Here is a 12,498-nt window from a genome sequence, read left to right as displayed (position 1 = left end):
ATCACACTTTCTCAGTGGTGGGTGATACACCGGATCACATAGCCTTTGACCCTATTTTTATAGCTGCAGTTAACACAAGCACTTCTTTCCCTTCTGTTTTATTAGGAGCAACTACTCAATTGGAATAATATTTTTCCAAAGAGTTTTCTACCCTAGCACATAACCTGTACTGCTGCTGAGGAATCTCCAAGTCAAAAATAATGAAGCCTTAAGCATTAACAAACACAAAACCATGGAAGGAGCAAAAACATGCTCCAAAATTGCAAATGTTATTTTCTTTCTCACCAGAGGGCATTTGCAGGTTCCTGCCCATGTTTAATGTAGCATAACAAATAGTTATTAGATATTCATAGAATTGTTATTGTGCCTAGAGAGACTTGAAGCAAGGTTATGTATTCAGATACACAGTCTTCAACATTTATCGCTCTACCAGCATTGCTGTTGATAACCCATTTTAATGTATACACTGAGTACATGATGCAGTTCTATAAAATGTATTTGGCCTCATACCTGCCACTTACATTGTTCCTTTCAACTACACCTGATACAAAATGTAGCAAGCATAATGCTGATGAAAAAAAAATCCTACCCCACATCCAGGAAGCATGTGTAGGGCAAAAAGTATGCATGCTTTTCTTATTTCCTAAAATATAATGTTTTTCCTATTTTTCTCTGTAATCTCTAATATCATTGCACGAAATTGGACAAAAGGAGTTTCTGATTATAATTCTTCAATGATTACAGATCAGAGAAAGGACAGAATATTCAAAAATTTTCACAGTACATGCTTATAAAGCAATAGGAGGGAAAGAAACAACAAAACACAACGATCATACCTCATAATCAATGACCATAATTACAACGACCTGTTGTAATTATGTCAGCAAGAAGTCCTAGCTTAGATATGATTTCTACTTTAGAACAAAAGAAATCCATGCACAAACCACGACAGCAGCTAACAAGAAAAAATTATGTATGTACATAACTTTTCTTTCATTAGAAGCCTCATAGTAAAAAACAGAGAATGAGGAAAATAGAGAAAAATACATTAGTGTTTACTCTAGTTCGATGCAGTAATGTCGATATCCTAAAAGAAGTTTTGCCTTCAGTGGAAAGGTATTCACACTTTAAAGGAACCTCAAGTGACATACAGGAATTTGAATGCAACTAAAAAACCCACCTATGATATTAACAGTAAACAGAAGCTTTGTTCAAAAGAGTGTAGGTGCAGTCATATAAAATGAACATAGAATTAGTAGAACAGAGTTGTGTTTTACTGGAGTCTTATCATTCATTATATACTTTATGTATCTGGGAAAATTAACAAATCTTGCTTGCCTTACCACAAAAGAATCAAATATAAGATTTAAATTAAGGCAAAACAATGTAATACTCAGAAGATTGAATTTCTACAAGAAGATCACAAATGTTTAGATGTGAGGAGTCAGATGTTTCCATACTTCACTTTAACACAGATTTGACTTTTTGGTATCCAGTACCTTAGGGTCATACAGATAGCTGCAGACACTGGAGAGATGCTACCTTGAAAACAAGGCCATAAGGCTCATTTATTCAATGCTTTAATAAAAATGGTAGTTTAAGACATGGCAGCAAGTATTTGCAAACGTTTAGAGAAAACAAGCCATTTATTTGTTTATGCAAACTTTCTTGTGTCTTTGATGGCAATATTTACTGTCAGTTTAGCGTGTTAACTGCCAGATTTATGTTTCTTTGTTTTAATAATGCATTAAGAGTGTTAGTTCTGAAACAGAAAAAAGGACACAGTAAGAACAAAGCCAAACACTTCTCAGGCATGTCACCTGTGCTATCAACTTCTGTAGGACTGTGTGAACAAGACAAAGGTTCTTCCTCTGAGTCAGAATCAGAATCAAGAAGCATGCGAGAACTGGAAGGCTTAGTGGCAATACTGACAGAGGTGGAAGAGTGCTGATAGGTAAAGGACATGGATTCCATAGTGTGGGATTGAGTGATACGGACTAAACATAAAGCATAAAGGAGGAAAAGTAGAAAAGAAGTCAGAACAGAATCTCTGTGAAGAGAGTATTAGTTTTATATTTCATCACATAAACACAGTAACTGCAAAGGAACCACCACAAGTGAAAAAAATATTCAGCTCTAATGGTGTGCAATAGAATTTTTAAAAATAAATTTCAAGATGAAGTATGATTACAGACAGATTGTTAGTAGGTGGATAGTGATCCCTATCAAAGGATTGATAAGATGGTATAAAATAGATGAAGATGAAAAGTCACAGAATCATCAGATCATCAGCTTCCATGGTAAAACATTGATATAAACCCAGTTAATGCAGAAATATTATTAAGATTAACATACCAGGGAATCCATCATCTGCCTCAGCATCTCCAGGCCCGCTGCCAATGCTGCTGTTGTCCAGCCCAATGTGCAGGGACTGCAGCTGGGAACGAAGCTGTTCAATGTCACTGTCCTTGCTGTCCAGAGTCATCTGCAGTTCAATTCGGATCTGACTCTCTTCTGCAATTTGCTGTAGGGATAAATTACAAGATTTCCTATTATCCCAATATTTGGTTACTCAGATAAAATGTAAGTAGAAAATCACGCAGAATTTGTAGCCAATTGTACAATATTACAGAAAATGCTGCAATGTTTGTATTTGCAAAAGGATCTTACTGCCTGCATTTCATTTATTTCCTTCTGATATTTGATCATCATTTGGGTTAACTTTTCTCGTTCAGACTTCAGTTCCATATGCAGCTTCCTATTTTCCTTTTCCTTCCGCCGTACATCAGTGTCAGATCCACGTTTGACTGGACCCTTCCGATTCATGATCTCAGCCAATTTATTCACAGCCTTTCCATGGTAAAGAAAAAAGAGACAAAAACCACACTAATAAATACACAGAGCTACATTGTGAAGAAATAAAGTCTTCTGTCTACAACCAGGCACTTCTAACTGTAAACTAACACCTCTGTAATCCAGTAATATAAACTTGCTTTAATTCCATGTATTACTTATAACTGAAAAGAAGGTAATGATGCCACGTTTACTTTAAGAAAGCATTAGCTGTGAACACTTCCACTCATCTCATTTAAATAATTCCCTCCATTTTCACTAGTTAGACCCAATATATATATTTGCATTAAAATGCCACTTGTTCTAAAAAACAGTCTGGATTAAAATCAGAAATATACTTCTTTATAGAACTTATAGAGGAATCAAGACTGAAACCAGTAAAATATCAAATAATTTGAGAGAAATGAAGACTTTTGCTGGTGGAATGCACCTGGATTAGAATTTCCTCTATGATGAATCACAAGGATCCAGTTTCACTACAATGAAAGTCTACTTAGTAGAGGAGAGAAAAAAAATCAGTATTTTTTTTTCAGGGCTAAAATGAATAAAGCATTAACGGTACATATAAATAGTTTACCATGGAAAGTTTTCTATTATAAATTATTTAATTCATGAACACTATCTCTACATTCATTTAAACACATTTGCTTACCTGGGTTTTTAATGTTCTTTCAGTCAACAACTGTTTCTCAAATTGTGCTTTAATATTTCCTATATTTGTTTCTTCTTCTTTTAGTTTTGTAATTTCTGTAGCAAGGTAATTGAAAAAATTCCATGAAAAGTCATTACAAAAGAAAACAGTACTACTAAAGAATAAAACTGGTTTCAAATTAAAGTACATTTGGTTCACAGAATACATACGTTCTTGTACTTCCTTCAGTTTATTGTTTAGTTCTTCTTTCTCATTAGCAAGATTAGCCACATCACTGGTTAGTGTCCTATTTGCTTCCTCCAACTAGAAAAAGAAAAGAGGGGTAGGGGCACAGAAGAATGAATGGTCAGAAAGATGCATGAAGAAACATTCAATGTTATGATTGAATTTCAATCATAAAAAATAAATATTTCAAAAATGTTAGATATATCTCTTGTATACCTCTGAGTATACTAAATAACAATGGATAACTCAAACTGCAAATAAAACTCAAGCTCTACAACCTCTACCAAAATTACAAATCATACAACTCACCGAAGCTATGGTGGCATCTTTCTCAGTAAGTTCCTGTTTATGCCTTGCCATCATCTCTTTAATCTCCAGCTCTTTCATAATCTTCTCTTTTTCCAAATCAGAGTACTGCTCTTCAGCAATGGAACGGGCAAGTTGTTCTGAATCTGCTTTTGTCAAAGTAATCTCTAGTTGAGCAGCCAAGGAATCTCTGCAAATTATTGACATATATTTTTAACTTTAAATTGGGTAATGTAGGGGTGGGGGCAAGGGCAGGGAAGAAAACAACAAATAGCCATCCTAATCTTTTATGTATTAGTAGTACAACTAGCAAAACCTACCTCTCATCCTGTAACTCTTGTATCTTTTGCTGCATTTCTTTACAAATTTTGGTCTTTTCCTCACATTCTTCTTTAAGTTCTCGAACTTGCGTCTTATACAAAGTCTAGAATTTAAAGTTAGCAAGAAACTTATGTGATTTTCTGTATTCTTGAAAGTCCACAAAAATTATACAAGACGACATTGTATGCAATTCTTTAATCACACACTCTAATTAGAGGGTAACTGTGCAATACCTTCTCTAAACTTATCTAAATGTCATCATTCACAAATGTGTTTTGGTTATTTTACTTTTTGTTGTTCTTTTTTTAACTTGTATATTTGTGAACGGGTAGATGTATGATATACATTTTCTATGTTTGTAAACATACTGTTAAAGATACTCTAAATGTGAAAATCACTATTTGATAGAAAACTGGAAGTATCAGAAGCAAGGAAAATGAATTGATTTTTCTCTACTATTTTAAATCTTTGTCTGACGTAATTAAGTACATGCTGTTTAGATTCTAATCATACAAATCCGTGAAACCCATGTGACAGTTAAAGAACAAAAAGAAATATAGGAGGAAGGGAAAAATAGATTAGAAAATAATTTGAAATTCAAAATTTCATGAAATTGATACAAATCTACAGCTCTAAAAAAATGAAAGACACATTATATTGCTCTGTCCACTCAAATGACTGAATACAGGTCAAGTGACAGACAGCTGTAAGTGGACTTACCACAAAGATTTCAACACAGATTGTCTCTCTCTGGCCCATCTACAAAATTCTCCCTTTCTCTCCTTTAATGTGTGCAATGTTTTCATCTACTAAAACTTTAGATAGTCCTTCTCCTCACTGACCTGAATACCACAATGAAATTTTTAGTTTCCTTTAATTCTGAAACAAGCCTTTTGGCATCTCCTGCAGTGCAACTGGCTGTGCACTATTAATAAAAATTAACCTCCACAAGCTAGTGATGATTTTTAAGAACAATATCTATTTATTCTGTTGCATGTTACAACTCCTAAGAGACCTCTACCAAGTTTGGCTGTAATGTAAAAATTTCCTTCCAAGCCTTAATGTCACGCTTTGTCACACCACGTGAGAATACAACTCTTCTCTACCATGCAGCATGGAAGAGATACTGAATGCAAAAGGCTGGAAACATGCAGAAAATTATTCACGCTGTGGAAAAGTGAGCTGTTTGCCCCCTCCCTCCCTCTGAACTCCCTTACAAACCTGGGACATTTTTTAACCTGAGCTCTTTTATATGCTCAGTGATCAAGATCAAGGCTGCAGACAACACTGAAGACAGGTACAAGAAAAACAAGTAGCTTTGGGTTAGAGATGTGAAACAGCTGATGGCTAAGGAGGAAGAAGAAAAGATAACATTTACTCAGTAAAGAGATTAGTAAAAAAATAAAGCAGCACAAAACATACCGAGAAATACTGTTCAGCTTCGAGTTGGTCTTGAAGCTCTTTCATTTGTCCATCTGCATCTTGACGTTCCCTAGAAAGGAATAACATGCTTTAAAGATATGAAGACATTCCCGACCAGTAAATTAAAAAAGATGGCATTCATACTCTTGAGATCTTCAGTGATTTCCTGACCAAAGTATGGTCAGCAATTAAACCTGAAGCTTCCTCTGGGCTCCAGATCTCTTTTTCACTTGTATAGCTGAGCCCACTACACTAAATAACATGTCAGTTTAATATTGTTAACATGTTAACTACAACAGTGTCACACAGTTTAACCAGTAAGAGACACCAATAAAGTAAACAGCCACCAACAGGACCTTATTTCCATGTAAAACATCACTGATCTGACCAGTTGTTTTGGGCCTCTTGTTTGCAAGAGCAGAGTCTGTGAAAACATGTCTGTATTCCTTGACACAGATAATTTCTTGAATTCATCTGTTATTAAAACAAAAGTCAGTCCCATAACAAAAGAAATGTAGCAGGAAAGACTTCTGCCAGTGTTTCACATTGTGGTCACCTTCTATGTGACTAACTCCATCTTGCTGACAGAAAAGGCAAAGCACCAGGAGATAAACCATCAGAAGTCATAAAGGAGCTGAGATTCATCTGATATGTGTGCTAAACTTGTATTTTCATTCACAAGAAAGTTCTTTATGTAAAAAAATATTATTTACTTATTTATTATCAGGTGCAAATACTACTTGTAAGACCTTGAAGAACTGTTGGGATGTAACACAACTCCTAAATGAAGGTCCAACAGATGTGTTTAAACATCTGTAGTATTAGATATTTCCAATAGTTATGTTTTCCAGCTCTGTAGCAGTATTCATTTCCAACTCTAATAAGCTCTCCTAGACTAATAATTCCAGTAACTTTCCTCTTCACTGAAGTTCTACATCATTAAAGAGACAGTATCTAGACTTTCAGTTAAATTAAGTGTTTCTCTTAAGTCGTCAGACTCATGTTTATGCTGAGTTTTTTAAGGTTTTCAGGATAACAAACACCTTTGAATACAAACCCATACAGTGCTGAATCACTAGGGCAAGTCTCAACTAGTCACTGTAAATTATTTTAAAGAACCTTAAAATTTAGCACTGTAGAATAGCATATTCTTTGCAGCAAATTTTTTCAATTAATATTGCCCTCAACTTTTGTCACAAAAATATTACAAATCAGTAACATGACTAAAAATATGGAGCAACTTGCATACTTGCGGAGTTCATTGTTTTGTTTTTCCAGACTTAATTTGATTTCCTGAAGATGGTTATTCTCCTGTTTTAACTGCTTCTCTGACATTTTCAAGGTGTTGACCTGCTGCGTTTGCATCTTGAGGTCATTTTGAGTGAGACAGCGCTTTTGTGTTTCTTGCTCTATTTTTAATGTCAAGTTTTTTACCTGAAAAAGATACAAACTCCTGTTAATTTTACAGACCTATACAGGAAAGCAACATTTAAACAGTCTGTTATTGGCTTTCTCTACATTTCTGTACAACATGTACTCACATCTCTTGGTAAATCAAAGAGACTTCCTGAATAAAGGCATTAGCACACATTAAATTAGCTAGTTTTTCCATGTCAATCTCACAGAATTTTAAATGCCAGAATAAAAAACTTTTTAAGATGAGTAACGCTGAAATATTTCTGAAAAATGACACTAGACTCCATGAAGTAGACTTTTTAAAGCTCCAGAGAAGGAAAACTGCTGCCATTTTAACTCACATACATTACTAAATATAGTTATAACAGGAAAAGTGTTAGAACATTAAAAATGAGGTTTGACTCAAGATGCTTTTTGTCAGTGTTCCTTACATCTTCATTTAGTATATCCTTTTGCATAAGGAGCTCATTGATTTTCTGTTGTGATTGTTTGAGATCACAGTCCAACATGGAGCGCTGCTTTTCAGCTTCCAACAACCGATTTTCTACTTTTTGCTTTAAAGCTCTCTCTTCCAAAAGTTTCTTCTCCATTTCTGTGAAGTAAAAAAATTTAAGACATCAGTCAGTGTAAACCAGCATATTTTGGAGGCTGAAGGGAGGAGGATGTTTAACAAAAAGCCACGTGTTTCTCCTTTTAAAACTGAAGAGGAAGACTGCTGAAAAGTGATTAATTAAAATTTTCATAATAAAATCACGCCCAGAGGATGCTTTTGCAAGCATTCCTGGCAGAGCTATTTCCTACTTTTGAGTTTCTAGATAACTTCCAGTTTACCTGCAACACTTTTGAGATGAACAAAATGGGTGGAATTTTAAAAATAAACCATCTAAATCTACTGAATTGTTGCGCTATGATAATATAAAACCAATTAAAGAGCTGAAGCCGTTGCGGAATCTGATATGCCAAGTGACTCAGTCATTATTACTGAATCATTTTTGCTTCTTTTGAAGATTTGCATGCTCAAAATTCTTGAGAATGCTCTGCAATTGAAAGGAGAGGCTCTATAGGTAGCTTTTTAATTAGCACAATAAACATAAGCCATTTCATTAAAAAGTAAGAGTCATCTTCTGGAATTTTTTGGTAACTATCTCTCTCTTCAGGATATTTCGGTTGTCTTGAGATGCACCAGAATATGCACAGTAAAAGCTTATATTATCTACTTTGTATAATTCACTCCTAAGTCCAACTGTGTCAAATACCTACCTTTCATGGCTTCAGATTTTGCTTCCTCTATAGATTCATAGATCTTGTTTTTGTCTGCTAATCGTGCTTTTGTGGCTTTATGTTCAGCTTCTTCTTGCTCAAGGTTCTGCTGCATAACTTTAAATTTATATGTCATATCTATTTCCATGTTGCTCTTTTCCTGTTAGAGAAAAAATAACATTGAAATAAAACATAAAATATATCAGGTTAATAAAACATAAAATACATCAGGTTAGAGGCAAAATTCTGGATGACAATAACATGCTGCTTGGAAAGATGCAAAAAGTAGAAGAGAGAGCTCAGACTAAGGAGTTAACTGAGAACTTATTTCTAAAATGTTTCTTTGTGGATGGTAAAGTGCTCTAAAATGTACAACAATATCCCCAGGGGTAAACAATTACAGAATTACTGCCTTAACAACAACGTCCTGTAATAGGCTCAAAGATTAGGTTTATTGAAGAAATTTTTCAAGACTTTTGTTTCAATGACAAATTTGTTCAATATTAGCAGAAGCTCTTTGATTTTTGGCAACAAGGAGATTCTAAAAAAACCCAACACATGAAATGAAATGTTATTACTGCACTGTTAAGCTACACACCAGAGTACATTATTATGTACTTTAGAACTATAATGTCTTATGATCGTATGGGAAATTATGTCTTCCCCCCCCCCTTTTCAAATTGCAAAAACAATTAAAAAAAAAATGCTGAAAACAAGGTTTACTCAACATCTCAAATACTAAAAGTACAAATTCAAAAATTCCGTAAGAATGTAACACCAATGTTCACTTAGAAGTGCTGTTACCTTTTCTAAATCTGTGAGCTTTTCCTGCAATTGTCTTTTCTCCATTTCCAGTTTGGCTAATGCACTCTTTCCACTTTTCACTTCTTCTTCAAGGCTAGATATTCGACCTAAAAATAACCAAGACATCAATGAGACTGGGCAGTGTGTGAAAACGAGACTGTACTTTATCTATTTAGAGATAACATTTTTCAAATGTTACAGCTTCTAATTCTGACTGTTAAGAATATCTCCCTTTGGGGTGATTTTAAAAGTTATCAATGTTTTATAAATGTTATCACACATTTTCTCTCAAATGTGTGTTCAAAACTGCATAACATTTTAGAGGACAGCACACTTATCTAGTCAGTCTGAAGCTCAAATAACACGACCCAAACCTATTTTTATTTTGGAAACAAGAAGCAATCTTAACATCAGAACATTTGCAGGAATACCTTGTAAATCACTGATAATCTCTGATCCATGACTTCGATCTCTCCTTTCTGATTCTAGAGCTGACTGAAGATTGAGATACTCCTTCTCCAGTTTGAGTTTCGCATTCTCTAGCAGGCAGTTCTTATCTTGTAGTTCTCTATTATTAGTTTCCAGCTGCTGGATTTGCTTTGTGCTTTCTGTCTGGTTCTTCCTTAACCTGGCTGCAGTATCAGACTCTGACCGCAGCAAAGAATTGGCTTCATCCAACTAAGATTGATAAATACATACTTCAGAAACAATTAAAATATAAAAACTACTATTTCTACTACAGCATACTAGGTTTTAGGGATTAAAGAAGTAAAAAGGAGTATACTTTAAGATTACTTTTGAACACCAAAACATAACAAAAAAATCTTTAAAAACTCAATTAGAGATTTCAAATCCCTCCACTAATCCCAAAATCTGTACTTCAAACAGTTATTATTTTAAAATATACATATATAAAGTTGACATACCTGTCTTTGTAGTTGATTGATTTTCTCATTAGATATTTGAGAGTTCTGATTCCTCTTTTTTAAATCTTCAAGCTGGTCTTTCAAACTGTTAACTATAAAAAAACCCAATTCAACATTGTTAATCACTGTCATGAAAACACTTCAATTGGGACTATAATTCATTTATTTTAACTTTTAAAAACCCACATCAAAATGGAACCCTTCAAGCATGGTTCAACATACCCTCATTTTCCAAATTGCGTTTCTTATCTGCTTCATGTTCTGCTTTTCTCTGGTATTCTGTATTCTTATGCTGAAGAAGAGCCTTCTCTCTCTCTAACTGCCTGACTGCAGACTCTACATTCTTCCTTGAAGTTATCTGGATAGATTTAAAAAAAATACACCACTAATTACATACACAAGAGTAGTATTCTTATATGATAAAAACACAGCTCCCACACTCAGTTTAGCCTGTAATGGAGAAAGCCAGTTTATTTGACTGCTGCAAACACAGCGTATCAGAACACGTGATCAAATCTGGCCCAGGATGACTATGGCCAGGAGCTCTGCTATTTAAATACTGTTTGATCATTTGGATTTGACAAACCTGGTAGACCTGCCTAAGCAGTCACTCTGGGAGCACAGAAACACATGTGTAATGTAAGGCCTTGACATGCGCCTGGATGAGCAATACATTAAGTTGCACACATCCACATCCAAGTTTGTAGAAGCACTAAGGTGCAAAGCTAGGCAAGAAATAGGGTCCTTTTACTAACACTGAACAATGCAAAGCATAGCCTTCCTCCTGTAGAAACACTACTCTCACACCTTCGATTTTTAAAATCTATAGGGGATATTTATATCATGCTGTTCTCCAGCTTAAAAACACAGTAAAAAACAAGTTATCAAAGAAATGTGTCATTATATACAGAAATCATAATGAAAATATTTTAGCAGTGACAACAATTTCATGCTTGTGAATACTAAGAAATCAACTAGTGTGACTTGCTATAAATACACAGCTACTCAAAAGTAATCTGCTGTTACTGAAGGAAAAAGCCACACACAAATGTTAAAGTTCTAATTCCAGTCAGAAATATCTGTGGACTTACCTCTTCATCGAGCTCTTTCAGTATCTTCTCTAAACGAGTACTTGTAGACCTGAACAAATTTGAAAAATACTTTTAAATCCTGCTGATAATACAGAAATTAGAGTGCTTGGATGTGTCTCATTAATTAGATATTCTATTTTCAACAGTAACATGAAACCTCAGGGACAGGTGAAATCACTCTAATAACAGAGAGATTCTTCTAGAGAGGTAAGGCAAAAAACCCCAACAAAACCACCCCAGTAGTCACAGGAGCAGCAAGAATAGGCTGGCAAGTTACAGTGAGATCTGCTCACAGGGTTGGGAATCCCCAAAGTGAATTAAAATGCTTTTAAGTATCCAAAAACAGAAAGTCTAATAAAACTACTCTATAAACATACCAAACATGTCAAAACAGTCTCACCTGTACTTCTGTTCTAGTTCATCTTTGGCTTGCAATTCATTACTGAGCTGTTCTTCTAGTTTGCTTAGTTTTTTCTGAAACTGTGTAAAATATCAAAAAAGTATGGCCCACATATAAAAATGTTACCACATAAAACAAATGTAATTCAATTAAATAACAAAATAAGGGAAAGCAAGGAAAATTAATTCAATCTTCCACTATATTATTTTAAAACCATCACTAGAAGGTTACATCTTTACAAGGCATTAATTCAGATGATTTTAAAGATACAGATCCATAGCAACAAAAATTGCTGCATGCTGCATTAAATCAAACCATCACAGAATTATGTGCCACAGATTGTGAGTCATAAAATTTATATGGGGAAAGAATATTGTTACCGGCCCTTTGCTGTTCTCTGTAGCCAGAGACTGTCCACTGCAGCAGATTTTTTGGGATAGCCTTTTCTAAATGAAATGAAAAAATAAGAAGGGGGGGCACATGACCAAAGTGGACAATATTCAGATGACTAAACATGTTCAGTGACCTCACCTGAAGAAGAATTTCTTAGTCTTACTCATTTGGAATCTAATGAACACTTTTCAGGTTTGGAAATGCTTTGTTTTCTCAGAATCAACTGGGTTGGAAGAGACCTCTGAGATCACTGAGTCCAACCTATGACCTAACACCACCATGTCAACTAGACCATGGCACTAACTGCAACATCCAGTCTTTCCTAAACACCTCCAGGGACAGTGGGAGGTCCTGGGCAGCCCATTCCAATGCCCACTCACTCCTTCTGTGAAAAAACTCCTCCTAATGTCCAACCTAAACCTCCCCTTA

The 12,498-nt window shown here is 34.8% G+C and overlaps 1 protein-coding gene across 3 annotated transcripts in view; it reads right to left on the bottom strand.

The window, feature by feature from the left end:
* Positions 1-12,498, bottom strand: part of ROCK2 (Rho associated coiled-coil containing protein kinase 2) — a 98,987-nt gene that overhangs the window by 11,486 nt on the left and 75,003 nt on the right. For 2 of the 3 annotated variants that reach the window (XM_018088833.2, XM_018088836.2), the window contains exons 11-27: positions 12,057-12,122; positions 11,677-11,756; positions 11,277-11,325; positions 10,408-10,543; positions 10,186-10,277; positions 9,691-9,937; positions 9,260-9,366; positions 8,456-8,615; positions 7,627-7,787; positions 7,029-7,213; positions 5,780-5,849; positions 4,357-4,460; positions 4,040-4,226; positions 3,715-3,808; positions 3,506-3,600; positions 2,671-2,850; positions 2,356-2,524 (exon numbers count right to left, since the gene is read on the bottom strand). In XM_018088833.2, the coding sequence (XP_017944322.2) occupies positions 2,356-2,524; positions 2,671-2,850; positions 3,506-3,600; positions 3,715-3,808; positions 4,040-4,226; positions 4,357-4,460; positions 5,780-5,849; positions 7,029-7,213; positions 7,627-7,787; positions 8,456-8,615; positions 9,260-9,366; positions 9,691-9,937; positions 10,186-10,277; positions 10,408-10,543; positions 11,277-11,325; positions 11,677-11,756; positions 12,057-12,122 (2,182 nt within the window). The remainder of the gene's footprint in view (positions 1-2,355; positions 2,525-2,670; positions 2,851-3,505; positions 3,601-3,714; positions 3,809-4,039; positions 4,227-4,356; positions 4,461-5,779; positions 5,850-7,028; positions 7,214-7,626; positions 7,788-8,455; positions 8,616-9,259; positions 9,367-9,690; positions 9,938-10,185; positions 10,278-10,407; positions 10,544-11,276; positions 11,326-11,676; positions 11,757-12,056; positions 12,123-12,498) is intronic. The other variant, XM_018088835.2, reaches the window with a different exon arrangement.

The sequence above is a fragment of the Manacus vitellinus genome, unplaced genomic scaffold, assembly GCF_001715985.3.
Source record: "Manacus vitellinus isolate BGI_N305 unplaced genomic scaffold, ASM171598v3 scaffold_11_pilon, whole genome shotgun sequence".
NCBI classification, from domain to species: Eukaryota; Metazoa; Chordata; class Aves; order Passeriformes; family Pipridae; genus Manacus; species Manacus vitellinus.
The sequence above is the reverse complement of the archived record's forward strand: the minus strand, read 5'-3'. Positions and strand labels throughout refer to the sequence as shown.